The 27,085-nt window shown below is 64.8% G+C and overlaps 3 protein-coding genes across 4 annotated transcripts; 1 reads left to right on the top strand and 2 right to left on the bottom strand.

Annotated features, from left to right (window-relative positions):
- The first annotated feature begins 310 nt into the window (after nucleotides 1-310).
- On the top strand, nucleotides 311-13,366 carry CHLRE_11g467757v5 (uncharacterized protein). Of its 2 annotated transcripts, XM_043067514.1 has the most exons (13): nucleotides 311-527; nucleotides 653-702; nucleotides 878-986; nucleotides 1,199-1,801; nucleotides 2,230-2,514; nucleotides 2,778-2,922; nucleotides 3,290-4,132; nucleotides 4,515-4,658; nucleotides 4,940-5,149; nucleotides 5,435-5,980; nucleotides 6,219-6,670; nucleotides 7,037-8,157; nucleotides 8,823-13,366. In XM_043067514.1, the coding sequence occupies exons 1-13, from the start codon at nucleotides 400-402 to the stop codon at nucleotides 13,016-13,018; spliced, it is 8,832 nt and encodes a 2,943-aa protein (XP_042919510.1). In that variant the 5' UTR covers nucleotides 311-399; the 3' UTR covers nucleotides 13,019-13,366. The 2 variants fall into 2 exon arrangements, with proteins under 2 accessions (XP_042919510.1, XP_042919511.1); XM_043067515.1 differs by lacking the exon at nucleotides 8,823-13,366 and having other exon boundaries at nucleotides 7,037-8,484.
- Nucleotides 13,367-13,709: 343 nt separating this feature from the next.
- On the bottom strand, nucleotides 13,710-22,760 carry CHLRE_11g467756v5 (uncharacterized protein). Its single transcript, XM_043067513.1, has 18 exons — nucleotides 22,467-22,760; nucleotides 21,811-22,094; nucleotides 21,443-21,494; nucleotides 21,073-21,176; nucleotides 20,566-20,619; nucleotides 20,057-20,215; nucleotides 19,656-19,699; nucleotides 19,259-19,328; nucleotides 18,121-18,168; nucleotides 17,697-17,766; nucleotides 17,435-17,484; nucleotides 17,023-17,153; nucleotides 16,808-16,872; nucleotides 16,618-16,670; nucleotides 16,316-16,331; nucleotides 16,049-16,147; nucleotides 15,254-15,576; nucleotides 13,710-15,101 (listed from the first exon to the last, which is right to left on the bottom strand). The coding sequence occupies exons 1-18, from the start codon at nucleotides 22,519-22,521 to the stop codon at nucleotides 15,075-15,077; spliced, it is 1,704 nt and encodes a 567-aa protein (XP_042919509.1). The 5' UTR covers nucleotides 22,522-22,760; the 3' UTR covers nucleotides 13,710-15,074.
- A 158-nt stretch (nucleotides 22,761-22,918) lies between these two features.
- CHLRE_11g467755v5 (uncharacterized protein) lies at nucleotides 22,919-27,072 on the bottom strand. Its single transcript, XM_001699426.2, has 9 exons — nucleotides 26,881-27,072; nucleotides 26,369-26,524; nucleotides 25,980-26,069; nucleotides 25,488-25,570; nucleotides 25,139-25,235; nucleotides 24,820-24,981; nucleotides 24,625-24,671; nucleotides 24,086-24,221; nucleotides 22,919-23,735 (listed from the first exon to the last, which is right to left on the bottom strand). Exons 1-9 carry the CDS (start codon nucleotides 26,938-26,940, stop codon nucleotides 23,634-23,636), a joined length of 933 nt encoding a protein of 310 aa, XP_001699478.2. The 5' UTR covers nucleotides 26,941-27,072; the 3' UTR covers nucleotides 22,919-23,633.
- Between the last annotated feature and the right edge of the window lie 13 nt (nucleotides 27,073-27,085).

Below are 27,085 nucleotides of genomic sequence, written 5' to 3'. Positions count from 1 at the left end.
CTGGTTGAAGGTGTCATTGTTTACTCAGTATCAAGCCATGTTCGAGCACCCCTGCTTTTGAACCCGCTGGGGGGCCGGTCGAGTTGCGAAGGGAATGGGCACGGTTTGCACGATGACACGGCCCCTCGGGACAGAGCTACTAAAATACATCTAGATCACTACATGTGCTGAGTTGTTCTTCTGTAGATGGCTCGCATAGGTGTAAACTTTGCCTAAATCACTAAAGTGGTGGAGCTGAGGCGTCGCGCACTGCTCCTGACCGGGCGAATGAATTAAAATGGACCAGCTATGTAACTTACATGTTATGCCTGTCCTTGAGCAACAAAGTAAGGCCTCTGGTTTTCGCGCATAAACGTTGCGGCGGCGAGCGAGAGCAAAATTGGAGCCCGCAAGCCCGACATGGAACAAACGATCGATATAAGCTTTTTGGGAGAGAAAGACCCTTGCGCGTGCCGGGTGGTCCAGCCTTCGGATGGCAGTGCGGCGCCATCGCTGCCGGCGGGGCCGCTCACGGTGAAGTCCAGCTGGTAAGAGGAGGATAGCCCTGCTTAGTCGGCTTTCACTAAGCACGATGTATACTTTGACTGAACGATTGTGGGGGGTCCAAAGTGAAACCCATGTGACGTGTGCCCACACCTCTGATCACTCGCAGGAGCACCAAGCCCGTGGCACCTCTGGTTGTCCTGCATCTCGCAAACAATGGTGAGCAAAGGGAACACCTGGTCGCAATGCTTGGCGTGTCGTCAAGCCAGGCGCTACTCCGTAGGGGGCACGCAACCACGAATACCCTTGGCATCAACTAGTGCTGACTGTGGACCTCTCGAGCGTCGCGTTGAACACGGCTTGTGACCAATCGCATGCTTCGCACGTTTCACAGGCAAGGAGCCACAGCTGCGAGTGCTACCGCCCGCATCGGACGAGGCACCCGCCGGGGCCGGGGCGGGTGCAAGCGGGAAGGGCGGCAAGCGGAAAACTGCGGCTCAGAGGTACGGGGCAGACGCGCGGCTGCGGGCGATACGGTAGGTTTCTCACAACCGCCCAAAGAAGGGCGCGACGCAAATTGCAACGGCGCATGGCGGCCTGCAACTGGACCGCTCCGCAGCCGCCACACACGTGAATTGCTTATTCCTGGGCAGCCAACTTGGCGCCGTGACCCTCCATCCCATATCCATTCTTCTTTCGTGACACGACACAACAGGCGGCCTCAGGAGTTGTACAAGGAGCAGCACACCGCCTGTTGCGAGTCCCGATCAGCGCTGCTCGTGCCCACACGATTGGAAACCCCCGCCGCCACTCCTGCCGCCAATGGAGCCGACGGTGACGCGGACGGCGCGGAGGGCGGGGAGGGCACGCCGGGGAAAGGCCGGCGCGGCGCTAACCGGCGGCGCAAGTCCGCCGCCGGCGACGGCGCCACGCCAGTCGAGCTGTTCCTGGCCCCGCTGGTTCTGCCCAGCACCGATGCAGCGCCCGCCGCCGCCGCCGCGGCCGCTGCTGAGGCTGCTGCTGCTGCAGCTGCTGAGGCAGCGGGCGGCAAGGCGGGCAAAGCCGGAAAGAAGGCTAGAGCCGCCGCGGCCGCGGCAACAGCCGCGGCATCGGCAGCTGCACCGGATGCTGCGGTGGCGGCGGAGCGGCTGGCGATGTGGGGCTACGCGTTGGCTCCGGGCGCGGCGGCGGCGGCACACCGGGCGCTAGCGGAGCGGCGGCTGGCGGTGGTTGCCAGCCTGGATAATGACGGGCCGCTGGTGGTGACGCACGACCTCAACACACTGGGGCGGGAGCTGGAGGCGGCCGCCAAGGCCAGGTGGGACCTGACACGCCAGTGTGTGTGCGTGTGTGTGCGTACATGTGTGTGTGTGTGTGTGTGCGTACATGCGTCTGTGTGCGTGTGTGTGTGGTGCGTGTGTGTGGTTAGGAAAACACAAAGGGAACGGGATGACACGGCCGGGTGAGGCGTGGCGGTGTGTGTACGCGTGTGCTTGTGTGTGTGAGTGTGTGTGCGACGTGGTTGGGGGGTTGGGGGGTTGTAAATACCAGCCCAAACTAAAGCAAACCAAGCCAAACTAGCGGAGCACGGGGGTTGGTGTGGGGGAGGGCCCTACGGCGTGTCACCTGGAAACACTGCACAGGGTTGGAACGCAAGGCATGGGCTTGGTGAGGTATGAAGGCGCGTTGTGCCAACACACGTGCAACTCGTGGCCTTCTGTGAAAGTGCGCATGTTTGTTCCGCAGGGCGCAGCGCGAGCGTGAACTTGCTGAAGCGAGCGCAGCCGCCGCCGCAGCCGCCGCCGACGGGGGTGCCGCCGCGGGCGCTGCGGTCTTGCCCGCGGCTGGCACTCCACGCGGCGCCAAGCGACAGAAGGTAGATCCCGTGGCGGCGCGGCGGGCGGCGCTGGTGGCGGCGGTGGCGGCGGCGGAGGCGCGCGAGCGGCGACTGGCGGCGGAGGTGGAGCTGCTTCGTTCGTACGTGGCGGGCGACAAAGTGATGTCGTACGGCGGCAAGAAGTACAAGGCCAGGTGCGTTCGGAGGACGGTGGGGGGAGGCGATGTGGGTCGGGCGTCGGGGAGGGGAAGGGTTCAGCTGTGTTCTTGTATTGCAGAGGGGATGGGGCAGGGCGCGTAGCGGACACATGCCGAGCTTTCTCACGCCGCGATATGCGCAGACCGAGATGGCATGCGACCTTTATGGCCTTGTCGAGCGCACGCACACACTGTCCTGGTGTTCTCAACTTCACGCGTTGTGTGTTGTGCTGTTCTGTTCTGGTTCTGTTCACAAACAGGAAGGAGAAGGGCCTGCGTGCGGACGGCTCGGCTGCCAAGCGGCGGGTGGTGCGCATCCCCATCCCGCTTCCCTCCGGCGCGGCGACTGGAGAGGGGAGGGCGGAGGCGGACGAAGAGGCGGGCGGCCTGCTGGCCCTGACGCAGGTACGCGGCACGCAGCGTCGTGGCTTGCTTGCTGCTTCGTTGCAAACGTGCACACCAGGCTTCTGCATCCGCCGTCTTGCAGCTTTATTGCCAGCGCCATCCTAAACCCCCAGCGCCTCCTGTGTAATACCTTTGTTGCCGTCGCTGCTCTCGTCCCCCATCCTCATGTTGTGTTTCCCCTTCGCTTCTCCATGTTGTTTCCTTCCCATGTCATTCTTGCGCGCCACCTGCCTACATCGAAGGTTGCCTCAGCCTCCGTGTGTCATTCTTGCACTCAGCCTACGTGTGTCACTCTTGCTCTCCTCCTACATATTAAACCATCGCACTTGGGCTGCGTGCGTCAATCTCTTCACTCCGCCGCCTTCAGGAGGACCCGGACGCCGACGGCGAGACCGGCGCGCTGCTGGTGCGTGTGCGGCCGCACTGGGCGGCGCTAAGAGACACGCTGGCGGGCCGGCCGCGGCGGCAGCTCGAGCCGGAGGCGGTGGCGGCGGCGGCCGCGCGCGCCAGGGCAGCGGAGGCCAAGGCGGCGGCGGCGGCGGCAGCGGCAGCTAACGGGGCGGCGGAGGGTGGCGCAGAAGGCGAGGAGACGCCGGGCGGCGGCGGCGGCCGGAGGAAGGCCGGGCGCAAGCGGGGCAAGCCTGAACCCGAGCCGGAGGCCGAGGCAGACGAGCTGCAGCAGCCTGGCAGTGGAGGTAGAGAGCAGGGAGCTGCTGGGGGCGGCGAGGGGGGCGGCGAGGGGGCCGGCGAGGGGGGCGGCGAGGAGCCGCAGGAGCGGGCGTTTGACTTCGTGCCCTGGATCAGCGTCAAGCGCAGCATGGACTGGGCGCTGGCCGTGTGGCAGATCCTGGATCCTGGATTCGAGGTGATCCCCCGCGACCGGATCCTGACCCGCCTCCATGGGGCCCGGGCGGCGGAGGGCGGCGGCGCCGGCACCGGCCGCCGCGGCCTGCCGCGCCTTGGGCCGCTGTCGCCCGCGCAACAGCAACAACGAGTTCTTTCGCAGCAACAGCAAAAGCGGAAGCAGGAAGCAGACGGGGATGCGGAGATGGCGGAGGCGGGCGGCGACGCTCGGCAAGGGGAGGCGGAGGCGGAGGGGGATGGGGAGGCGGGGTACGGCGTGTGTGGTACGCCGCCGGCCGCTCTGACCGTCATTCTGTCGGAGCACAAGCCGTACTGGGAGTTTAGCCTGCGGCCGTGCGTCATGCAGGTGGGTCGGGGCCGGCCGCGCAAGTGCACGTGAGCGGCAACGCCGCCGCCGTCATCCGTACCTCAAACCATCATCCGCCGGGGCGTCCGTGGGATGTCCACGTGCGGTTTGGGTCAGCTGCGCTCGTTGTTGATTGTTTATTGCGGCATCGCCTGGGGAGCGTGCAGCATGCATCGCCTGCTCGCCCGGCTTATTCCCGCCCGCTCGCCCGACCGGCAGCTTGTGCCGCGTCCTCGCAGCCCCGCCCGTCCTTCCTTTCATGCATTCATGTCATTGTCAATGTCAATGACATGTCATGGTTCAATTCATGGACAACTGCCCCTGTGATATATCAACGAAATTTGCTCCGTCTGTCATGGGCGGCTACCCCCTCTTCTTGCAGCTGGTGCCTTGGCGCGGCGACGACGACGACGGCTCCGGCGCCGCCACCACCACCCCGGCGGGTAGCGGCAGCCCCAGGTCGCCGCTGCATGAGGACGCAGAGCTTCGCCGCACCGCCACCGCCCTGGCCCACCTGCATGACGAGGTGGGGGCGCCGTTTGTTCATGTCCTTTGTTGTTACAGGTTCCTACGGTAGTTGTTACCGTATTGAGACTCAATCTTGCCTTAAATGCCCAACTAGCACCAGACATAGTTAGATGACTCAGATCTCTATCTGCCGTACATCCAAAACTGGGCTCTTGCCTGGCTGGGACGTGGGTTTCGTGCCGCCAGCGGCTGCGGCGTCACACGGCGCGCCCTGCCTCTCTCCCTGAAACACCTGCGTGTGCCTCTGCGCGCCCCCATCCCCCCGCCGCCGCTTCACAGATCTTCGGCGCGGTGGAGTGGCGGGTGCTGCAACGGCGAGCCAAGCGGCTGCTGTCCGCGGCCACAACCCGGGTGCCGCAGGGGGCGGGGGGCGAGGAGGAGGGCGCAGCGAAGGCGGGGGCGGGGGCGGGGGCAGAGGAGGACCGGCCGGACCCGACCTCGGCGGCCGGGCTGCTCGTGCCGCTGCCTAGCGTGGCGGCAGCGCTGCAGGTGGGTGGCTGGGCGGGACGGGATGGGGTAGCGGATGGGGGTGGGATGGAGGGGCCGTGTGTGTGTGTGTATGGAGGGGGGGCTTGGCACTTGAAGGCGTTTGCTGGTTTGCGGTTTGGGTGGTGCGCTGGCGCACGCTTTCCTGTGGCCCTGGTGGGATACCGGCGGCAGCAGGAAAAGCAGAGCTTCTGCAGCAAGCAAGGAGCCCGACGGTGACGCTGCGCGTATCTGACTGACCACATGTGTCACATGGTGTCCAATGCGTGCTGTCGCTGTGGCACGCAGGCTCGCGGGCACATGGCGCTGGTGCGGCCGCCCCTCCCGGCCCGCGTGCCGCCCGCCCCCGCCGCCGGCACTTCGCCTGCGGCAGTTGCTGGTGCCGCCAGCCCCGCCGCCGCCGGTGGCGGCGCCAGGGCCGCACCCGCCGCCGCCGCCGGCGCAGGCCTGACAGGGCTCGGTGTTGGCGGCGCCGCCGCCGCATCGTCTGCAGGCCTGTCGGCGGCGGCGACGGCCGCCGCCGCCGCCGCCGCCCGCATTGCCGCCGCCAGCAGCGGCGCGGCGGCGTACGACAGCGCCGCCGCCGCCGCGGCCGCCGCCGCCGTGCTGACGCCGGCGCAGCGGCAGCAGCAGCAGCTGGCGACGGCGGCGCAGGCCATCCTGACGCCGGCGACGGTTGGGGCGATGAGTAAGCTGCTGCCGGCCGTACTGCCGCTCGTACAGACGCCGTACGGTCTGACTGTACGGCTTGCTAAGACCGTCAGCGAGGAGGTGCTCCCCGCCATACGCACGCTGCTGGGGTTCGTGCTGCCGCACATCGCGACCAACGCCCTGGTGAGGCGCCATTCGGGCTTGAGGAAGGGAGGGGAGAAGGGTTGGTGTACGGAGTGTGTCGCCGGTGCTGCAGGTTCGCATCGTCTAAGAACGCCCAAGTGCGTTGCGTTGCGCAGCACACACGCTCCCGCAGACCTACCCCAGGGCCCAAGTCGGCAACCTTCCCTCTCACCCATCCCCTGCGGCCCTACCTCCCATACCCACACAACCACGCCCGCCCACCGATCCATTCCCACAGGCGTTGGTGCCCGGCATGACCCCCGCGCTGGCCACAGAGCTGCAGGCGGCCCTCTCCTCCATCTTCATACTGCTAGACGAGGCAGACCGCTTCACCATCACAGCCAACAAGGCGGCCCTGGCGGGCGCCGCCGCCGGCGTGGCGGCGGCGGCAGCTGCCGCCGCCAGTGCCAAGACCGGCGCTGGCGGCGCCGCCGCCGCCGGCGCTGCGGAAGGCCGCAGCGGCAAGGGCGCGGCGGCCAAGGGGTCGGATGTCAAGGCGGGAGCCGCCAGCGGCTCCGCCGGGAACGGGGCCGGAGGCGCGGGTGGGAGTGGGAGCGGGAGCGGGAGTGCGAGTGGGATTGCGGGCGTGGGCTCAGGCTCGCCCGCGGCTCCGGAGCTGCGGCACCAGTTTGAGGCGCTGACGGCGAAGGGCCGGGCGCTGGGCGTGTCAGCACGCAAGACGGTGGAGCGGTGAGCTGGAGATGGGGCAGCATGTTGGGGACCTGGGGTTGGGGGCTTGGGGTTGGGGGGTTTGGGGATTGGGGATTGGGGATTGGGGATTGGGGGTTGAGGATTGGGGATTGGGAGATGGAACATGGGACATGGGGTCGAGGCGGGTATGGAAATGCGACTCATGCTGCCGCTGTGGATTGGGCACACGCCGCCACGCGACATGGGGTGCCCCAGTCGTGCGTGTTCTCTGTTTTGTTGAAGAGCTTGGCGGGAGGACTGGGGCCAGCGGTGCTTTCTGACGTTGCTTTTTTGTGGCAGCACATTTCCAACCTCTCTTCCCTGATTTGTGAAGGTTGGCGACCTGCTGTCCTTTTCGTTGCGTAGGTACGGGTTGGTGGTCGCCACAAAGGGAGCCCGGCCCCAGGCGGCGGCGGCTGCAGGAGCGGCCGCTGCTGCACATGGCGCGGCGCCCAAACCGCCGGCCGGCACTTCCGCCGGCACTGCTGCGGCCGCTGCCGGCAAGCAGGCGGCCGCCATGGCGCCCGCGGGCGCCGCTACTGCCAAGCCGGCTGGCCAGCTGCAGGCACAGCCGCAGGCGCCAGCGCCTGTTGCGGCGCCGGCTGCGGCCGCAGCAGCACCCAAGGGGGCTGCCAAGGCTGGAGCCAAAACTGTAGCTGCCGCACCGGCTCCTGTGTCTGGGCAGGGTGCTACCGCTGCTGCTGCGGCTCCTACCGCTGCCGCGGCCAAGACTGCAAGCAGTGACAGTAGCAGTAGCAGCGAAGACACCAGCAACAGTAGCAGCAGCGGCGGCGACACAAGCAGTAGCAGCAGCAGTGGCGATAGCAGCAGTAGCAGCGACAAGAGCAGTAGCAGCGACGGTGGTTCGGACGCAGCTGCGGGCGATGCCGCGGCTACGGCCACGGCCGCCGCTCCTGCTACAGCCGCTCCTGCTGCAGAACATAATGCCGACGCGCAAGGCAAGGAGGCTTCGGGCGAGACCGGCGGCACTTCATCTTCGTCCTCGGACGATAGCAGTAGCAGTGGCGACAGCAGTAGCAGCAGCGATGAGGAGGAGAGGGAGGCAGGGGACTTGGATGGGGACAAGGCCGATGCAATGCAGGTGGACGTCGCGCCGCCACCGGCCGGTGCTCCAGCTGCAGCGGCTGAGGACGCCGGTGCCGAAGCGGCCGGGAAGGGGTCCCCCTCATCTACCACCAGCAGTAGCAGCAGTAGTGACGGCAGTAGCAGCAGCGGCGACAGTGATGACAGCGACACCTCTTCCTCCTCCACGTCAGCGTCTTCTGCCTCGGGGGATGACGACGAAGAGGAGGGCGATCAGGCGGGAAGTGCAGGGCCTGGAGGCGGCAGTGGCGGCGGCGCTGGCGGGGCCAGCAAGCAAGCCGCCGCCGCGCCGCCCACCTCCGACTCATCGTCTTCGTCTTCATCCTCTGATGACGATGACAGCAGTAGCAGTGAGGACGAGAGCGACACGAGCGGAAGCCAAGGTGCTGAGTAGGGGCCGTGGGAGGGCGGGGCAACGGGAGGCAGGGGGGCTTGCTTTTGCCACTCCCCGTGAGGGTGGGGAAGTTGCGAACCGTGCACATGTGGGTGGGTGCATATGCAGTGGCTGGGCGGGTGTACGTCAGGCATTGATAACCGCGCTGACGTAGCGTGCGTCCCATTTGCGGGAATTCCAGAACTGTGCGCATGACATCTGCGCAAACTCAGCTTGAGAATTCGGAACCGGATGCGAAGATTGATACCGCGCCGCCAATGCAATAAGGGTGTGCTGGCGTAATGGACTGCCAGCGCACGTGTAATATACAACCCAGACGGATGTCATATGGCCACGTTGCCACGCCACACGGCACTTGCACTCGCAATTAGAAATCGCATGCAGGGTGGAGGTCGGCATTCAAAGCATGGGGCAGCACTCGGCCGCGTTCACGGCAGCGCGCACGGCAGAAGCACGTGTTAGGCCTGGCGCGCGAGCAGGAGCAGGCAAGCAGCAGCAGGAGCAGCCGCGGTAGGAGCAGCCGCGGCAGGAGCAGCCGCGGCAGTAGCAGCAGTGGCAGTAGCAGCCGCGGCAGTAGCAGCAGTGGCAGTAGCATCAGCACACTCCCGACGCTGACACGGCTGGCGCCCGCCCCCATGCCGCAGGAACCTCCAGCTCCTGACCCGGCCCCTGGTCGAGAGGCTGTGCGGGCGGTGGCGGAGGATGATGATAATGTGGTTGAGGCGGCGGCGGTGGGCCCCTCGGGAGGCGGACCGACCGCAGCGGGGCAAGGTGCTGTGGCGGCGGCGGCGGCGGCTCATGCTGCAGCGGTGGCAGACGCGACTGACGTCGCCGCCGCGGCCGCCGCCGTGGCAGAGGCGGCGGCTGTGGCGGCGGCGGCGGGGCAGCTGGTGGGCCAGGAGGCGCAGGAGGGGGCGCAGGAGGGGGCGCAGGAGCGCCAGGAAAGGAGCAGGAGCAGTGGCACGAGCAGTGCTGGCTCTGACAGCAGCAGTGAGAGCAGCGAGAGCAGCGGAAGCAGCGAGAGAAGCGAGAGCGGCGGCAAGAGCGGGGAAGAGGAAGACAGCAGCAATAGCAGTAGCAGCAGCAGTAGCAGTGAGGAGAGCTCGAGTGAGGAGAGCTCGAGTGAGAGCAAACAGTCCTCTCACCGCGGGTTCGGCTCGCCCATTCCCTTCCCCGACCTTCTCGATCGGACGCCGCTCCCTGCCGGGGCCCCTTCCGGGTCTGCCGCCACCGCAGCAGCAGCAGCAGGCGCAGCAGCAGCGCCGCAGCGGGCCGGTGTTGCGGCCCCTGGCGTCGTGCCGGACAGGGCGGGGGCAGCTGTAGCGGGTGCTGGGCATAGTGGCGTCGAGGAGCTGCAGGAGGAGGAGGAGGAGGAGGAGGAGGACGAGGCACGGAAAGCAGAGGAGGCGGAGGCGGAGGAGGGGGAGAGCAGCAGCAGCAGCAGCAGCAGCAGCGCTGATGACAGCGATGGCACATCCAGCGGAACCACAAGCACTAGCAGCAGCGGCAGCGGTGGTGGCAACGGCAGTAGCAGCAGCGGCGGGACTACCCGCGGGAGCGGCAGTAAGGAAGAGGGGAGCCAGGAGGAGGCAGAGGAGGAGGCGGCGGAGGAGGAGGAGGAGGCGAGCGGGAGCGAGCAGCCATCTGCCTCCAGCGGCGCCGCCGCCACGAGCAGCAGTGGCAGCGGCGGGCACGGGAGCGGAAGCGTCTCCGATGCCAGCGCGGACGTCCGTGCTGAAGAGCTTGTGGCGGCGGCGCATGCTGCAGGGCCGCTGCCTCCGGCTGCCTACGTGACGCCGGCGCCGACGGTCGCGGGGGTACGGACGGCACGCAAGGGCCGCGCGGCAGCTGCAGATGTAGCAGCGGTCGTGACTGGTGAGGCAGCCGAGCCTTCGCCGTCCACTGGGCTGCAGCAGACCTCCAGCCGCGACGGCAATAGCAGCAGTAGCAGCGGCGGTTCGCGCAGCAGTGGTAGCAGCAGCAGTAGTAGCAGCAGCGACGATGACGATGACGAGGAGGACGGGGACGAAGATGGGGAGGCGTCATCGTCGGCAGCGGGCGACACAATGGAAGCCAGCTCCGACGCTGACGGCGCCGATGGCGATGCCGACGGCAGCGCCGGCGCCGATGCAGATGGCGACGGCGGAGGGGCGGGTCAGGTCGGCGGGAGTGATGAGCAGGAGCAGGATGGCCGCAACGGCGGCGGTGCGCCATCGCCTGCACCCTCGGGCTCAACGGCCGCACCCTCCGCATCCGCCGCAAGCTCTAAACCGGCGCCGTCATCGTCGTTGCCGTCACCTTCTGAAGAGGAGGACAGCAGCAAAGACAGCGGCAGTAGTGACCCCAGCAGCAGTAGCGCCACGAGTAGCGGCGGTAGCGGAGGCAGCGGCAGTGGCTCGGCTGCTCGAGCCGGCGCGGCCCTGGCTGGCGGCCCTGCTACTGCCGCCCAGGCGTACATTGCGGCTGTAGCAGGACTGCATGGCAGTGAGGACCTCACGCAGCCGCCCTCGCAGCAGCAGCTGATGCTACTGCCTCCGCCTCTGGAGCTTGCGGGGGCTGGGATTGACGCGGTGCCCTCCCGGTCCTCCTCTCCAAGCGGTGACAGCAGCAGTAGCAGCAGTAGCAGCAGCGATAGTAGTAGCGGACACAGCAGTAGCAGCGACAGCGACAGCCAGGGGCGGTCCTCGCCGCCCGCTGACAGCGATGGTGAGGCCGCCGCTAGCAAAGGCGCTGCTGCGGACGTGGAAGCGGACGTGCGTGACGCGGCCGAGGGCGATGCAGGGAATCCGCAGCAGGCGTGCGGGAATGGCGCCGCCGCAGCGGGCGCCAGCGCCACCGTCGATGCGGGTGCTGCTGTGGCGACCCCCACCACACGCCGTGGGCGACAGAAGCCTGCGCCCGCAGCAGGCGGCCGTGCGTCCTCGCCGTGGCTTGCGTTGTCGCTTGCTGCGCTGTCGGCAGACCAGCAGGGCCAGCCGGGTCAGCCGAGTCAGCAGGGCGCGGGTGGCGGCGCCGCCGGAGGCGCGGCAGTGGGCAGCCCCACCGGCGCTGCTACTACAGGAGGCGAGGCAGCGCTGGCAGGCGACGCGGAGGCGGAGGCGGAGGCGGAGGCGGAGGCGGAGGCGGAGGCGGAGGCTGGGGTGGAGCAAGGGGACAAGGGCGGAACCGCCGCTGCCGCCGGCCCGTTCCTGCCGTTCCTACTGCCGGCGACTGCCGCCGCCTCGACATCTGGTTGCACCGGCGCCACCGGTGAGGGCAGCATGTGCTTCAGCATACTGGCGGAGGTGCGAGCAGCTGCCGCCGCCGCGGTCGCCGCCGACGCTGCCACCACGGCTGCCGCCGACACTGCCGCGGCGGCCCCGGCTACTGGCGACACGGATACTGCTTCTGCCAACGCTGCGGCAGGCAATTGCGTGTCCGGCGGGGCCGCGGCGGGCGATGAGGGCGCGGCGCTGCAGCAGGCGCCCGGCGGAAGTGCGCCCAGCCAACAGATAGACTCCGGTGAAGGCAGTAGCAGCAGCTCAGGCAGCAGCAGCAACTCCGGCAGTAGCAGCGACTCCGGCAGTAGCAGCGACTCTGGCAGCAGCAGTGGTGGCACAGGCAGCAGCGGCGAGGGCGATGGGGAGCAGGAGAAATCTCAGGTTGCAGACCCCGACGCATCATCATCATCATCATCATCATCATCAGCAGCAGCAGCAGCAGCAGCAGCAGCAGCAGCAGCAGCAGCAGCAGCAGCATCTGCTGCAGCGGGGCGTGAGGCTTCGGGTGCCGACGCGTCATCGGATCTAGGCGCGGGTACGCGCGGCACAGGTCGCGGCGGCGCTGCTCCTGCTGCTGCTGCCTTGCCGGAGGTGGGTGGCGCCCAATTTGTGGGGCCGTCGCCGTTGCCACTCGCGCCATCCCCAGCTGACTCATACTTACCGGGCCTGGCCAGCCGCCTGCGCATGCGCACCGCCGCCGCAACCGCCCCCGCAACTGCCGCCGCAACCGCCGCAGCAGCCGCACCTGCAGCGGCCACTGCTGATGGCGGTGGCGATGGCGGCGGCGCTGCCACCAGGCCTATCGGGAGGTCGCTGTTCTCCGGGCTTCGGAAACGGAGCGCTGCCGCTGGGGCGGCTGTGGAGGCGGCTCCTGCCAGTGCTACTGCCGCTGGGGCGGCTGTGGAGGCGGCTCCTGCCAGTGCTACTGCCGCTGCCGCCGTCGGGGGTGCTGCCGCCAAGCGCGCTCGCACTACTGCCGCTGCGGATGGCGATGGCGGCAGAAAGCGGAAAGCACTTGCCGCGCTGGATACAGTGGTAGAAGAAGAGGTAGAGCTGCTGTCGGGTGGAAGCGGTGGCGCAGGCGCCGGCAGGGGCAGCGGCAGCACCAGCGAAAGCGGCGAGCCCGCGGCCAGTACACTCACAAGCGGCGGCAGCGAGAGGGCGAGCGCCAGCGGTAGCAGCGGCAGTAGCAGCGCAACAGCAAGTGACAGCGGGAGCGATGACGAGGCAGGCGTGGATGCTGGGCGGGGGCAGCGGGGGCGAGGGCGCAGCCAAGGCCGAGGCAGGGGGCGCGGCCGCGGGCGCGGCCGCGGCGCGAAGAGCGCCACAGACGCCGGCGTGCAAGCAGCGCAGGAGGAGCATGGTGTTGCAGGCGTCCGCACCTCGCGCGGCGCAAGCCGGGGTAGAGGCCGGGCAGGCGGGGGAGGTGGGCGTGGCGGAGCAGGCGAGGCCACTGCGGCGGCCAAGGCAAACGCGCAGCCAGAGGCAAGGCCTGTGATCGAGGAGGTGGATGGAGCGGGAGGCGCAGCCGCCAGCCGGGATCGGGTGCGGGGCCGGGGCCGGGGCCGGGGCCGCCGGCGTGGGGCGTGAAGAGAACTGGATTTGCGATGTTGCGATGTGATCATTGTGCTTTCAGCTGACGGTGTCCATGTTTTGAAGCGGTCCTCCGGTCAGACAACTAGCTAGGCAACCAGACACTCAGGGAAGGAATGTAGGGTAGCGCGGGGTAAGCGTGTGTGCATAACGCCAAAATGCAGGATGCTTGGTTCTTGTCAGGTGATGGCCCCTAGTTGCTACAGGCATGCTACGCCCGTTGCTTGAGAACGGGTATGAGCTCGGGATATCTCTTGTATCGGATATGCGATGCGGATGGGCAGTTTGATGAGTACATGAGGATCTCGAGAGTGCACAGTACACGTGTGATGCCTTAAGAGTCGCTTGAACGGCGGCGGGTGCAACTTCTGAACGCACGCGAGCCAACCGTGCCCCTCTGCCCAATGCGCCCATGCCACTGTATGTGGCATGCCGCATGCGCGTTGAACAGTTGAACAGTCAGCAAAATGTTTGCTTGCCGTGCTTGCAACACAGAGCCACTCCGAACTACCGATGCCTGTTTTAAACATGCTAGGGAGGGGCATCTATCGAGGTCGCGGTGGTATGTCCAAAAGAGGGTAGGAAACACAGTGCCAGACCCAATGCCCCGATATCCCACGGGCCCCCCCTTGAGGGGACGACCGACGCCCCCACGGACGAAACCTTGTTGGTTAAGGGAAAGCGCGCATCGGCAGCCGTGATCAACATGAACTCATTCATGCGCACCAGCGCTTGAGAGCCCGCCATGCCAGTGCGCATGCGTCGGGGACAGGTATGCCCGACACACCCACGCCGGGACGCGCAAATCACAAGCACCTACCAGCCGGTACAACCTTCATCACAAGCCAGCAGGCTATCAACGCAGAGCTGCTTGCGTTTCCCGCAATCGGCGACAGAGACCTCGCCCCATTTCACACTCAGCAACATTGCACAACGTAGGCCAGACAACAGGTATAGCCATAGAGATGCCGAATTGGCATGTCAGGGGGTTTCGCACGCACGCATATGCATTCAAACACTGTACGCGAACGAGGACTATGATACTATGCAAACCCAAACAAGCGGCCGGCCACTACCTTACACACCAAGGGCATTATTACGAGCGCCCCTTATCCGCCGCCCGCTCAAATCTCAACTGGCCCACAAGACTCATGCCCAATACATAACGCACCCATCTACACGTGAACGAACACCCGTATCCTTCCTGGCCCCAGAAACAAAGGAAAATCTTGAGCGAGTACCACAGCGAGTACCCATCCATAGCTTGCACTCCATGACAGAGCGCATGCATTCCGAGGGCCTTGCACGTTCGAACTGGCCCCAGTAGTCTGCCCAGCAGGAGTCAAGATCGATGGACGGCATCCTTGCACGCACCCGGTTGGAATGTGTAAGACAAAACCGGAGAGGCCCATGCAGTACGGGATAAAGAATCTCAAGTGCCTGTGCATTAACCGTTGTGCCACGTGTGCGTGTCACAGACTGGAGGCTTGAAGGAAGAGAACCACCTCACAGGCCAAGCCGTCTCTGCGTCGACACACACCCTCCCTCGTCATCATCCCGCAGTGCCCCATGCAGACCAGCCCACGACCTCGTGGCAATTGTTAACAACTCTCCCTTTCAGGTATATACGAGCTTATTATTTCTGCTTCAGTATGTATGACATGTATATATACGTCGCACTTCTAGCTCTTCTCATCCACACATACCCCGCAAAGTGGCACCGCACGCGGCACGCACGCCGCACAGGTCCTACCCGGATACTTCACGGCTCTCAGCGCACAAGGCAACGCCGGCGTTGGCAGGAGCAAAATAACTTTCTTAAGCATAATAAATATGGTCCGAGTGGTTTGCACACAACGGTATCAATGGTCCGGTCACGCCTCAACGACAACATGCCCAGTGGCGTTTCATGCCGAATGATGGAGTTTCAGTATGTTCACCGCGTGCTCCAAAGTGTCCACCCGCCAAATCCTTTTTAGGGCGCCCCCAACTCGCAGGCACTCCCAGAATTCCTATGCATAGCAATGCGCCGCAGTATGCGGTGCACAACTGTTTATTGCAGCAGACGGCGTCCCTTCTTCTGTAGGATGCAATGGGCGGCGGGGCAGGGGACGGGAGCTGCATTTCAGAGTATGAGATCAGCGTGCAGTAAAGCGCACACCAGAAACGGAACACCGACTACCAAAAAGTGTCATAGCGCAAAGGGAGAGTTTGTGCCGGCTGGACACTTACCGACTTGGGAGGAGGAGGCGGGCTGGGAGGGCTGGGGCTCGGAGGCCGCGGGCTGGGAGGCCGTGGCAAAGGAGAAGGCGGCGGTGATGGGCGGGGCGGGGGGCTAGGTGGCAGCGGCGGCAAGGGCGTGGGCGGCGAGGGGCTGGGCGGCCGCGGGCGCGGCGGCGAGGGCGACGGGGGCGAGGGCGGCTTGGGCGGACGCGGTGGTACGGCGGCGGGGATGGAGGTGGGGCACTCGGCAGGTGAGGCGAGGTAGCGGCACACGCCCACAGACAGGATGTCGGTTCCCACCCAGTTGCCGGCAATCACCACCAAGTTGTAGTCTGCATGGGTGCATGGGTGCATGGCAAACACACAACCACGCACGGATCACGCAGCGGATGTATGGCGCTAGGCGTATCCTGCGTACTACCGTCGTCGACGTACGGTGCTGGATGGGGGTTCGTGGCAAACACACAGGCGCGTACCGTGGGGCCCCTTATGAATCCATGACAAACAACAGCGCTCTGCCGCCCGCAGGAGAATTAGGCTGCCCTGCCCTGTTCCCTGCGCCCTGCCCTGCCTTGATGCCATTCTCCCTTCGCCCTGCCACCTGCCCTGTCCGCCTGCCCGCCTGCGTCGTCGTCCGTCCGCCTGCGTCGCGTGCCAAGTACCCTGTGGCCCCTGCCCTGTCTCCCGCGCCCCAATCCATACCCCCTACCCTGTGACTTGTGCCCTGAGCCGTCCCCTCCCCTTCATTCCCTTCCCTTTGCCCTTTCCCTTGATTGTGCCGCCCAGGCCCGCCCCGCTGCCTACCCGTGGCGTTGCCGGCGGAGTTGGGTGACACGGCCATGAGGTAGTTCAGGTAGGGGTCGGAGGTATCGGCTGGGAAGGCGTTGTTGATGGCGGCCCTCACTGAGGCGCGACAAAAAGCACGGGAACACGGGGTTGGGGTTGGGTTCCGACTTCCGAGAGGCCAAACTAAGCACAGAGAAAGATGCGGGGCCAGCAAATTCGTGACCGGAACAGCCAACCATGCGCACAGCTGGGCGGACCACCCCATGTTTAGGCGGCACGACTCACCGTGGTGCACTAGAACCTGGACGCTCGAGGCGAGCGTGGGGGCAAGGGAAATGGGATAGGTGGAAGTGAGTGACAGGGAGCTGGAGTGGGAGCGGGATCGGGAGCAAGCGGCGGGAGGGGGAGCAAGCTGCACGACGCCATTCCTGAACGTTCCTGACAGCGGCAGCATCTATCCCCACAAGCAATGCCCTTCATCGAGTCAGCCCCGCTTCATCCCGTGTGCTGCCGGAATGCACGCTCCGCCGCGGAGTACTGTAGTGCTCACTAACTAGCAGCACTACTAAGCAAGTACGGTGCTATACCTTGCTGGCCTGTTCTGGCTTCAGTGCCGCGTCGCTCCTCTTGGGAACGCGCACTGGGGGAAGCAAGATGAGGAGAGAACAGTGTAAGAATCCCAACCAGCTTACGTATCACACATACACAGGCAAGCCACAAGCCGGGAAAAGGAATCCCGGAAGTCTGAGTCACACACGAATGTAAGTCCGTACGTACCGGAGACGTAGATGTTCTTGCCGTACGTGGTGCTGTTGTAGAAGCTGGTCCAGTCGGTCTTGATGCTGCATGGGTTGACAGCAACGGCCGTTGAGCAAGGGCGCACGGTGCGGGGACGCGGAAGCAAGCCAACAGCTGCGCGCAATTCCTTGCGCCCAATGGTATGCCCCCCCCCCCCCGCAATAATCGCGCAAAGCGACCGCACCCGCCCTCACCGAATGAAGCTGCCGGTGCCAGTGAGGTAGGAGGCGGGCAGGTTGAAGGACTTGACAGTGCCCGGAGGCAGCGTCGCGGCGCTGAGGGCGTCGCCGCCCGAGGCGGGCGAGCCCCAGCCCAGGCGGTGCAGCTGCAGGCACGTGGCAGGCAGGGGGCTTGCAAGGTTTAGGGCAGGTGGGAGGGGACGAGGGCGCGTTACATGCCCGAGCCAAACGAAACAGATGCGATGGGGGATTGCAAGGATTGGTACAGAGAAGTATAGCGAAGGGGAGGGCGCAGGTGGGCTGACGGGGGAATACGAACAAAAGTCTGTCTTTTGCCTCTCCCTCCCTGCATGGCAAGGGCAACACCAGCAGCGAACACGGCGTGTGTGTGAAAGGACAGTCGCACCGATCATGCTGCGGCACCTACGTCGGCGGCGCTGGGGCATACAGGCGTCTGGGCCATGCAGGTGGACGGGTCTGCGTGAGGTAAAGCGGATGGAGGCGGGCACAGCAGGGAGCTCTCAAGTGGCTAGGGCGCCCGGGACGCGGACTTGCGGGTGCGAGAGCACGTGCGGCACGACTCCTGCCGTGCACATGCCTGCAATTACCAACAGCTATCAAGTATGGCATCACAAAATGTCCCAGTGTGCTTGCCGATTACGGCGTTTCTGCGGTCCACTTCGACGCACCTTGGTACACCATGTCAAACTGGTATGAGTGCCACGCCAGGAAGTTGTGGAGCGACTCCTGCAACACCGTCTGCAGGGGGCAGGAGGTGGAAGCAGGAGGCGGGGGGCGGGGCGGGAGAAGCTGTAGATACCAGCCCAAACTGAACCAAACCCAGGGGGACGAAGGCAGCGTCATATTGTGGGGGCGGTTTGGGGGCGCGCACGCGGTGCATAGGAGGCAACAGGTGGTGGTGCAGCGAGGGAGGGAGGGCAAGGGCGGGAGGGGTAGGGCGGAAGGAGTAGCTAGGGCGGCAGCAGACGCAACCGCTGCACGCGCGCAAGCCCAGCAGGTGCTGTCTCACAATAGCAGCTGACAAACACACGCACGAGCACATGCATCCACACAGAATCTATCTCCCCAGGCCCCGCCAGCATTGTGTCGCACCATGCGGTTGTAGATGCCGGTGTAGTTGGGCGCGGAGTGGATCATGACCTGTATGTATGTGGTGGTTGGCGGTTGGCGGTGGGGGTTGGCGGTTGGGGTTGGCGGTTGGCAGTGGGGCGGGTTGGCGGGACGGGTATACGGTAACGCGAGGCAGCACGTGTGTGTACGCCGGGTGCACGTGTATGTGTGTGCGCCAAGCAATCGGAGATGCTCGGTGCCGCTGCACAGGAGAGAGGCCGCTATTTAACAAGGGGTGTCAGCTTTGTACAGCTGGAAAATGGGCTGAGCCCCTGATAGAGCAAGGGATGTCATGATGGGCACCGGGCACCGGCGACATGAACAGCACCCTTGCAAGCCCAGCGGGACTGGCAAAGGGGTATGCCAACGCCGTGCCAAGGCACCGCCACGCCCTGTCCACGCCACTCCACACATGAGCCCGTGGTACCTCATTCCAAATCCCTCACAAGCACCACAAACGGCTAGCCGGGCTCGGGCGCGACCGGGGCCGCGACGCATTTAAGGCGGGATCGGCACGCATGGTTCGGCTGTTGCACAAACTTTCAACACTCTTGCCCCAAGACGCTTGTCGTCGACATGTTTTGACACATGGATGTAAGATATTCAGGGCCCGAGAGCCATACTCGCGGACTGAAGAAAGTCAAGATGTCCATGGACTCGCGAGGTCGCTTCTCGCTCCGGCCGAGTTTTCCCTGCCGCCTATTTTTCTACAATAGGGAATAGCAACTTATAATACGTGGCGCTCGCGGTTTGCGCCAGTTTGGCACGCAGGCACGCAGGCAGGCACGGACAGGGGCAATCCTCACGGGCAATCCCGGGGGCTTCGCCCCCCCTGGATCGCTTCGCTCGGGGGGCTCAGCCCAAAAAGGTGCGCAACCGCATGAATGGCAAAGCTCACGGGACGCTGTAATCCTGCGGGGCCCGTGTGCAGGTAGGGGCCCTGCGCAGCAGGCCACGTGCGGGAGCCCCTGTGCGGCGGAAGGCCCGTCGCACGTAGGCTCTGCTGCCTCATCATGGGCCTCTCATGGGCCTCATCATGGGCCTCTCATGGGCCTCTCATGGGCCTCAACATGGGCCTCATCATGGGCCTTATCATGGGCCTCATCATGGGCCTCCTCACCTGTTGTCCGGGGATAGTGGCCATGCCGCTCCAGCCGCACAGCGAGAAGTAGTTGTCGGGCAGAAGGTAGCTGCGGGTGGATGGGCGGCAGCAGGAGCGAGCGCAGGGAGGGAGGGATGGGGTGCGCGGAGTAAGGGTGCGCGGGGGTTACGGCGTTTGGCATGCGTGTCCGGAGCCTAACGTACAGTGCGCATGGGGAGGGGGGAAAGGGAGAGGCCGCCGTGGTTCATGCATGCAGAGGGGCGCCCGGACAGAGGCAAGACCTGCCGAGTGGCCCTCGTGGCGCAGGACCACCCATACCACACACACACACACACACACACACACACACACACACGCACGTGTGGACGGGCTTCATTTCGTCGTATTCTTATGAAACCACTACCCGGCTACTCACACAAGGTTGGTGTAGGCGGTGTATATGTCCACGCCAAGAAGTGCCTGTGGCAGGCACGGTGCGCAGCAGGGCGAGCGTGATCAACATGGCGGTGCGGGGAGCACTGCAGGAGCACACATACTGCGTGCTGCGTGCTGATGAGCAGCATGTTGCGGCGGCGTCGCCCTTGCGGTACACCCTCAAGTAACAAGCATACCGTATGAACGCATGGCACATGCACAGCAGCAACACACACGGTATATATATATGCACAGCAACGCAAGCGCTCGGCGCTGTTTGCGCGCGCCTAGTGCGTCAACCCCGCCCGTAGCGTGCCGGGCCCGCAGGGCCCGTGGCGCCCAGCCGCCGCGGCCCTTCCCTACCCGTGTCTGAGGTAAGTAAGGACTCCGCCCCGTGCGCACCTTGGCCGCTGTGTCGGAGGGCACGGTGATGCCGTAGAAGTCACATGTGGCTACGCAGTTGGGCACCACCACCGTCACCACCCGGAAGGCGCTGGCGTTCAGGCGCAGCGCGCCGTAGCTGCAGTCCTCAAACGCCTGGGCGTGGCCGCCGTTGCCGTCCTGGGGAGATGGATGGGGAAGGGGAAGGGCGGGAGAGGGGGAGGGGGAGGGAGCGGGGGAGCGAGGGGAGGGGAAGGGGCAGCGCGGTGAGGGCAGGGGAAGGGAAGGGAAGGGGGGGGTCGGTAGCGGTGCGTGCAAGCGGATGCCGGTGCTGTCTGGCCATGGAATAAAAGGGGGATGGCTGCGTCCGGGCGAGCAACCAATAACCCAGCCGCGTCACGCACGCACCGCACATGATGTGTGCTTGTAGCGCATGACCCCATCATCGGCGTTTCCCATTAATCATCGTAGTCATTGCCATCCACCACCTCCAACATGAGAAGCTGAAGGGCGTCGGGCCCGGCACCCACCATGTTGGGCCCCAGGTACATGGTTTTGATGTCCGTGTCCGTCAGGCTTGTCATCTGGGGGCAGGAGGGGGAGGGAAGGAAAGGAAAGGCACGGCAGGGGGATTGGCACGGGGCAGGGGAGCCTGCGGGGACGGGCCAGCCGGGAGAGAGAGGAGGCAGGGAAGGGAAATGCTGGCGCGCACGGGCGGCGCCATACATGTTCGCACCCATCGACAACCCGCGGCATTTACAAGTATCACAAGCAGTAGCAGACGCAACGGTATATGCCCTGACAACCTGACTTCAAGTCGACCCCGTGCCCGTGTGTTGCACACGAAGCGTAGCATGCAGCCTTCCCGGTTCCCACACCCTCCCCCATGACAGTGGTACTTCTTCATCAGGCTCGGGCACATAAACCCCCTCCCAACCTTGCCTTCTCCCAGCTGCCCTTCTCCCAAACCCACCCATTCTTCCCCTCTCACCCTCACCCCTGCCTCCCTCACTCTCACCCCCCCCCCACCGCCTCACCTTGTAGCCGCACGCGGTGAAGTCCAGGCGCATGAGCAGGATGTTCTCAACCTTGCGCGCCGCGGCGGCGGGCGGCGTGGGGCCGGAGATGAGGTAGGCGTCGCCTGTGTGTGTATGTGTGTGTGTGTGGGGGGGAGTGAATAATGCGCCCCCGAGCCCATTATAATAGGTCCCAATAGTCAAGGAGGCACCGATGGAGTAGGTGTTAAAACACCGCGGCGCCGCGCGCGTGCACACACATAGGCGACCTTGCGGAAGGCAGGGCTCCCACCAGAAAGGTTTGCACCAGGGGAGAAACATGGGTTGCACGATTACACTGCAGCGACGCGAGGCATGATTAGGGAGCGGGGCCGCTACAGGTGAAGCTCACCCGGCGCAACGGCTGTGCACAGGCCCGTGACGGGGTCAAAGCTTACGCAGCTCTGCGGCACGGTAGGGAGAGGAGCAATTTGGGTGCGGCGCCTTTGTTGATACCGTTGCTAGGTGGGGCCTACGACACGTTTACGGACAAGGCAGGGCATGCGCGACGTGATGTGAAAACGAGACGTGATGCGAAACGTGCCGGTCAGTGCCGGTGCACGCGGCTGTGGGGTATAGCACGAGTACCGATTGCGGGTACACGTGCTGCTGGTAGCCCGTGTCGCAGCTGGGCCACATCAGCCTTTTCTGAGAACCACGTGGCCGCATGGTGGCTCTCGGTAATCTACCCCCCCCACATGCCCCGAGCCAACTACTCACCATTGAAACCTGGGCGCCCGGAGTGATGCGGCGCTGGTTTCGGTCACGGCCGGGCGGCGCAAACCCGCGTGCGAACTTGTGCACCAGCGTGTTTGTCTGCGGGTGCACCAGCGCCCATTCACGCGCCTCTGCAAGCCCGGGCGCGTTCCCCGCCTCCCCGTGACCGGCGTCGCCAACATGGCTGAAGGTTACCAGCCGACCCTCAAAGCGAGTGGCGGACGTGGGCGCAGCCGCGGCCGCAAGCAAGGGAAGGAAGGCTGCACCGGCGGCAAGCAGCAGCGCCGCTGCGTGCATGTTATGACAAGGCAGGGGTAAAAGTGGTAAGAGCGGATTTATCATCGTGACGGGAAGGGGAAAGACTGCGGTTATGTGGAAGCAGCTAGGGGGCCCCTGTGTAAGCCGCGTCACTGGATGTGGCGTCAGTGGGCGTCGACTGGGACGTCGGAGGCCGGGGTGGGCGCGGCGAGAGTGTGTAGCTGCTTGGAGCTCAAACGGTTTACGAACCGCTTTGCCCCAGCAAAAAGGCGCCATTGTGTGCATCCATGAGTCTTGGGCTGCTCAGGGTCGTGCGCGGTTGCAGAGAACGAGCATACATTCGAAGGCCAATGGGCCGCCGCATGGAGCAGGCCAAGTCGGCCAACGATCGAGAACCACACCTGTCGTCACTGCGGTGTACATGGAGCTCGTGTGAAAGGCAAGCCGCCTTGGCATGGTCTCTCGCGCGGCGAGCAAAGCAAGCGCCTCGCGGCAATCCGTGATTGTTTGCGTGAACTCCAACGCCCTGATCAGACTTGAGTAACTCCTGTAACTCTACCAAAGAGTTTCAAATTTACTAGCTGAGCATATGTATGTCTGAGCTGCGAATCAAGCCGATACTGAAACAACTACACCCGCCGCTTCGTCAAAACTGGACAAGTAGCAGTTCAGTAAGCTGCTTGACGCCCAGGTAGTATAGCTGAAAGCAGCCCACACACGCCAATGCTGGTCAGCGGGCGCGAAAGCGAGCTGGGCCGCTTCCCCGCCGTTCGGTTCTAGTGTTGAAATAAGTACCGACCCGTACTGCCCGCCCCAGCAGCTCTTTTGAGAGATGCCACAACTAACAAGCGCTCTCACCCTTTCATTACAGCAATTTACAATCGAGGACAAGCTGTTGCCATTCGCAGATCGCCCCGCTGGAATCCCACGAGTGAGGAATCCAGCGGTTTCGGCGGGCTCGCTCAGGACCGACGCGCAACACCGTCGAACCTCAGAACGCTACTCGACCAGCGCAACGTTACCGGCAGCAGCGCTCCAAAGTGGCAGCAACAAAGGCCGCTTCAGTGGTCAGACGTTCGGCACAGCTGCTGAGGCCGTGCACGCCAAAACCGCACACGCCCTCACACGCGCAGCGCAATGGCGTTCAAACGCACCTCACCAAACATCAATTTTGACCAACCGCATGACGGCATGTGAGCTCAGGGTTCAGGACAGCGCCGCACTACGCCGAAGCCTGGCCACACGGGAGGACAGCTCAGCAGCGGCGGTTTGTCTCCCCCAGGACCACACGCGGCCTGGAGGGCTCGCGCCCAATTCCCCAACCCACTCGCCCCCATGGAACACCCCTCATGATGAAGCATGCAGCATACCACCCCCAAGCTAGGTTATCCATGTGGTTGGGCCCGAGCGCACAGCCTATGTTCCCCGCCTTACTCGCTTCATTCCGTCCACGCCCACCTCCAGCACGACCCTCCCGCTGCATGACGTTAAAGCCTCGTACGATGGCAAGCGAGTGCCCCGACTTACAATTGCAGGCCCCACATGCTCGCTGGCAGCCAGCTGCTTCTTCAGACGTTCTCGAACCAGGTGTCGGGGCTCAGTCGCGGCGCGGAGGGTGAGGCGACGATCTCCACCACCTTGTCCTTGGACGCGGCCGGCTGCAGCAGCGCCTGAAGGTGCATGCGTGGTGGTGACATAGCTGTGCGTGAGTGCGTGTCGTGTCAGGACTCTTGGGGCTTGCAGTTGGAGCACGGGTGGGCTCAGTGGCTGTGGGCTTCGCTTGCAACGCGCACACACAGCAAAATCCGGTCAGTGCCCGAAAGATCTGTCCATTGAAATCTGCCCTCCCCCGTGACCGGGCACGTTCGCGAACGGCCTTTCCCCTTCCTCGTCTTACTTCGAGCCTCACACCGCGATCCCCCCTTCCCCTGACCGCGGACTGCTGTGCACGCAGCGCCCCCCCCCCCCACCCCCCAACTTCATGCAAGGCCTGCTGCCCCAGCCGCAGGCGCGCACCTACCTGCACCGCCACCGCCGCCACGGTGTCGCGGGAGATGGCGCGGCCCGGGTCGCTGTCCAAGCCGAACAGCGAGTCCTCGCGCCGCAGGATCACATTGCCCACCTCGGACTCGGGCTCGTTGGACAGGCCGCCGGGGCTACATGGCAGCGTAGGTGCGGGTTGTATTCATGACTAGTTAAGAAGAAGCGAAGTTGAGCCAGGCACATGGGGCCAGGGGGCAGCATGGGGGTGCGTGTGGGCAGGAGGTGTGGGCGGTGGAGCGGGGAGTGGGGCGGGTGGGGTGGGTGGGGCCAGCACGCAGGTTGTTGCGTCGGGGCAGTGGGCGGGAGGAGGACGGGGAAGAACGCGGAACGTCCGGGTTCATACCAGGCTTGGGAAAACGCGGACAGCCCCTGCCAGCAGTCACCCACAATGAGCCCTTCTTCCCCGGCCCCGGCCCCACGGGCCCATACCCCCAGACCCAGACCCACGCCTCAGGCCCCACGCCCCAGCCCTCGGTCCCAGACCCGCGCCCTGCGCCCCAGCCCATGTGGCCGTACCGGATGATGGTGTAGTTAATGCCGCTCGACCGAAGGTACTTCTCCGCCTGCGTACAAGGAGTTAAGGAGCAGGACCTTGAGCTTGTTGCGGGGACAAAGTACGGTATGTATCAATCGACCGCCACATCTTCCCCTCCGCACAAAGCAACAAACAATGGCTACATCATCTGCTCCACAGGTTTGAGCCGCACTCACCCGCAGCTTTGCATCCAGCACACCGCCAAACAGATTCAGGAACTTGTAGTTGGGGTTGTTGGACTGCCCCACCGCCGAGGCATTAGTAAGCAGGCTCGACACCAGCACGAACTTAGTCACGCCGCCGGCCCTTGATGCGGCGTCCACCAGCTTGATGGTGCCCTGCCCACGCCAAATGATTAAACGAGCGCCGACGGTTAACGCATGTGCCAAACCTGGTGCACATTTCTATACTGGAGGAGAGAACCCAGCGCGCCTTCTGAGAAGGCCCCATCCCGCCTCCGTCCTGCCGTCCGCCCTCCCTCCCGTCTTCCCGCACCTTCTCGTCCACCGCCGCAGCGCCGTTGGACCCGAAGCCCACCGCGCCTGTGGCACACACCACCGCCTGCGCGCTGCCGATGGCCGCCACAAGCTCACTGCGAGTGCGAGGGGCAGGGGGGCCGGCCACACGTGGGGATCGCATGAAACCGCTGCAACGCATGCAGTTCGGCCAGGCGACTGTTCCCCTGGGGCCACATAACGCCCTGGGGGCGAATGCAGTATGGTAGCTTTAGCCATCACTCCCAGGACCTTGGCGCCACACCTCGTGCGCCGCAGTGCACATCCTAGCCGCTGTCGCCCGACTGCCATAACACTCGAACACCCGTCTCTTCTGTAAACCCACTCACTCGACGCCCTTGGTCACATCCGCCTCCACCACCTCAATGCCGGCGTCCGCGCCAAAGCCCAGCGACAGGGCCTTTGCGGTGGACTGCGGCCGTGTGCAGAGAAGTAGGCGTGGGGTCATGAGGAGCAAGTGGCCACCGACCAGAAGCGCTGCATCGCGCGTTTCCATCCACCTCCTTGCCGCCGCACACCCGGCCGCGCGCGATGCGGAACCCAGAAAAAGCATCGGAGCCAAACATAGCTTCATCTCCCGGTGCGCCTGTGCGGTGCGCCCCACCACACACATCTCCAGCCGCATCCCCGCCCGCCCGTTTCGTCATGCCATGCCGCATGCGTCATGCCATGCCTCACACTCCAGTCCTTGTCCTCTGCTGACTACGCGGGCCTCACTCCCCCAACGCCTGCGACAGTGCAAGCTCACGCCCAACACCTGTCGCAGCCATCCGCAGGCCCCCACCTGCAGCCACGGGCGTCACATGCCCGCGCATGCTTACCCTTGCACCGGCCCGCACTTTAAAGCCCGCCTGCCGCAGCTGCTGCACCACCCGCCGGCCCGTGTTGCCGGTGGAACCCGCCACGAACACCTGTGTGTTTGAGCGTGTGCACATGAGCGTGTGTTTGTCTTGACAAGAGTCACAAGGGAAGGATACACACATACACGTGTACTGGGGGAGCGTGTGCGTGTGCAGCACTTGTGCGGCATCTGAATGCGTGGGCACCGATGCGGGGGCAGCACGGATAACGGGGCGCACATAGAGCCAGGCACAGGGGTTCGGCGTCAAACCACGCGCTGTGCGTGGCTGCTGGTACATAACTGGCCCTCCCAGGGGCCAAGTTGCCCTGAGAAAGTCAATCGAATTCCCCAACCCTCCCCAGCCCTCACCGTGGTGATCCCCTCGGCTGCGCAGGCCGCCAGGTCTAGCCCAGAGCAGGATGCTGCGACGCTGGCCAGGCCGAACAGCAGCAGCCCGCGGCGCCGTGTGGGGACTCCGGGGGTGGGGGCCGGAGCGTCCACGGCGTCCACAGGTCGAGCTGTGGCCTGGTAGGAAGAAAGCAAGGGATGCTACAGCTCAGTGATGGGGACCGGGAGGGCTACTGCCGGCGCATGTGCGGCATCAAGGGACAGGGTGAAGCATGGCGGGGCGGGCACAGGGGCTATGACAGCTTGAGGGCGGGCACAGGTGTAGAAAGAGGGTGGACAGGGTGGAAGCGATAGGCTGCAGCTGAGTCAGGGAAGTCCCGGCACGGAAATCCCACCCGAGAGTTTACGGATTCGCAACACAGGCAGCACAATCTGGGATTCATCATGCGTAAACGGTGGGTGGGTGACAAGCTGGGCGACAGGTCAGCAGGACACGGCAGCCTGACACCGGGTTTCCGGGGAGAAATGCCCACCTCAGGCGCCAGTTCCTGCCTGTTCACATGACTTGCATGCGATTTCACGCTCGTGCTCATGTGCACGCAGGGTTTAGTTGACCGCGCAGCTCTAGTCTGAGAGGTGCCCAACTGTGAGTGGCCATGTTGCGCGGCGCCGCGAAGAACCTGCATGGCGTGCTGGATTTACGACCAAGTGAGATACAGTATCAGTTGTTATAAATCG

The sequence above is a fragment of the Chlamydomonas reinhardtii genome, chromosome 11 (assembly GCF_000002595.2).
Source record: "Chlamydomonas reinhardtii strain CC-503 cw92 mt+ chromosome 11, whole genome shotgun sequence".
In the NCBI taxonomy this organism is placed as follows: Eukaryota; Viridiplantae; Chlorophyta; class Chlorophyceae; order Chlamydomonadales; family Chlamydomonadaceae; genus Chlamydomonas; species Chlamydomonas reinhardtii.
The sequence above is the reverse complement of the archived record's forward strand: the minus strand, read 5'-3'. Positions and strand labels throughout refer to the sequence as shown.

Coding starts and splice junctions, on each gene's coding strand:
- CHLRE_11g467757v5 (XM_043067514.1), top strand. CDS start 400: ATGGAACAAACGATCGATATAAGCTTTTTGGGAGAGAAAGACCCTTGC. Junction 2,515..2,777: donor GGCAAGAAGTACAAGGCCAG/GTGCGTTCGGAG, acceptor GTTCACAAACAG/GAAGGAGAAGGGCCTGCGTG. Junction 5,981..6,218: donor ACATCGCGACCAACGCCCTG/GTGAGGCGCCAT, acceptor CCATTCCCACAG/GCGTTGGTGCCCGGCATGAC.
- CHLRE_11g467756v5 (XM_043067513.1), bottom strand. CDS start 22,521: ATGCCAAGGCGGCTTGCCTTTCACACGAGCTCCATGTACACCGCAGTG. Junction 21,495..21,810: donor CGGGCGCCCAGGTTTCAATG/GTGAGTAGTTGG, acceptor ACCGTGCCGCAG/AGCTGCGTAAGCTTTGACCC. Junction 18,169..19,258: donor CCACTATCCCCGGACAACAG/GTGAGGAGGCCC, acceptor ACATACATACAG/GTCATGATCCACTCCGCGCC.
- CHLRE_11g467755v5 (XM_001699426.2), bottom strand. CDS start 26,940: ATGAGCACGAGCGTGAAATCGCATGCAAGTCATGTGAACAGGCAGGAA. Junction 26,525..26,880: donor GGCAGGAACTGGCGCCTGAG/GTGGGCATTTCT, acceptor TCTTCCTACCAG/GCCACAGCTCGACCTGTGGA. Junction 25,571..25,979: donor AAGTGCGGGCCGGTGCAAGG/GTAAGCATGCGC, acceptor ACACGGCCGCAG/TCCACCGCAAAGGCCCTGTC.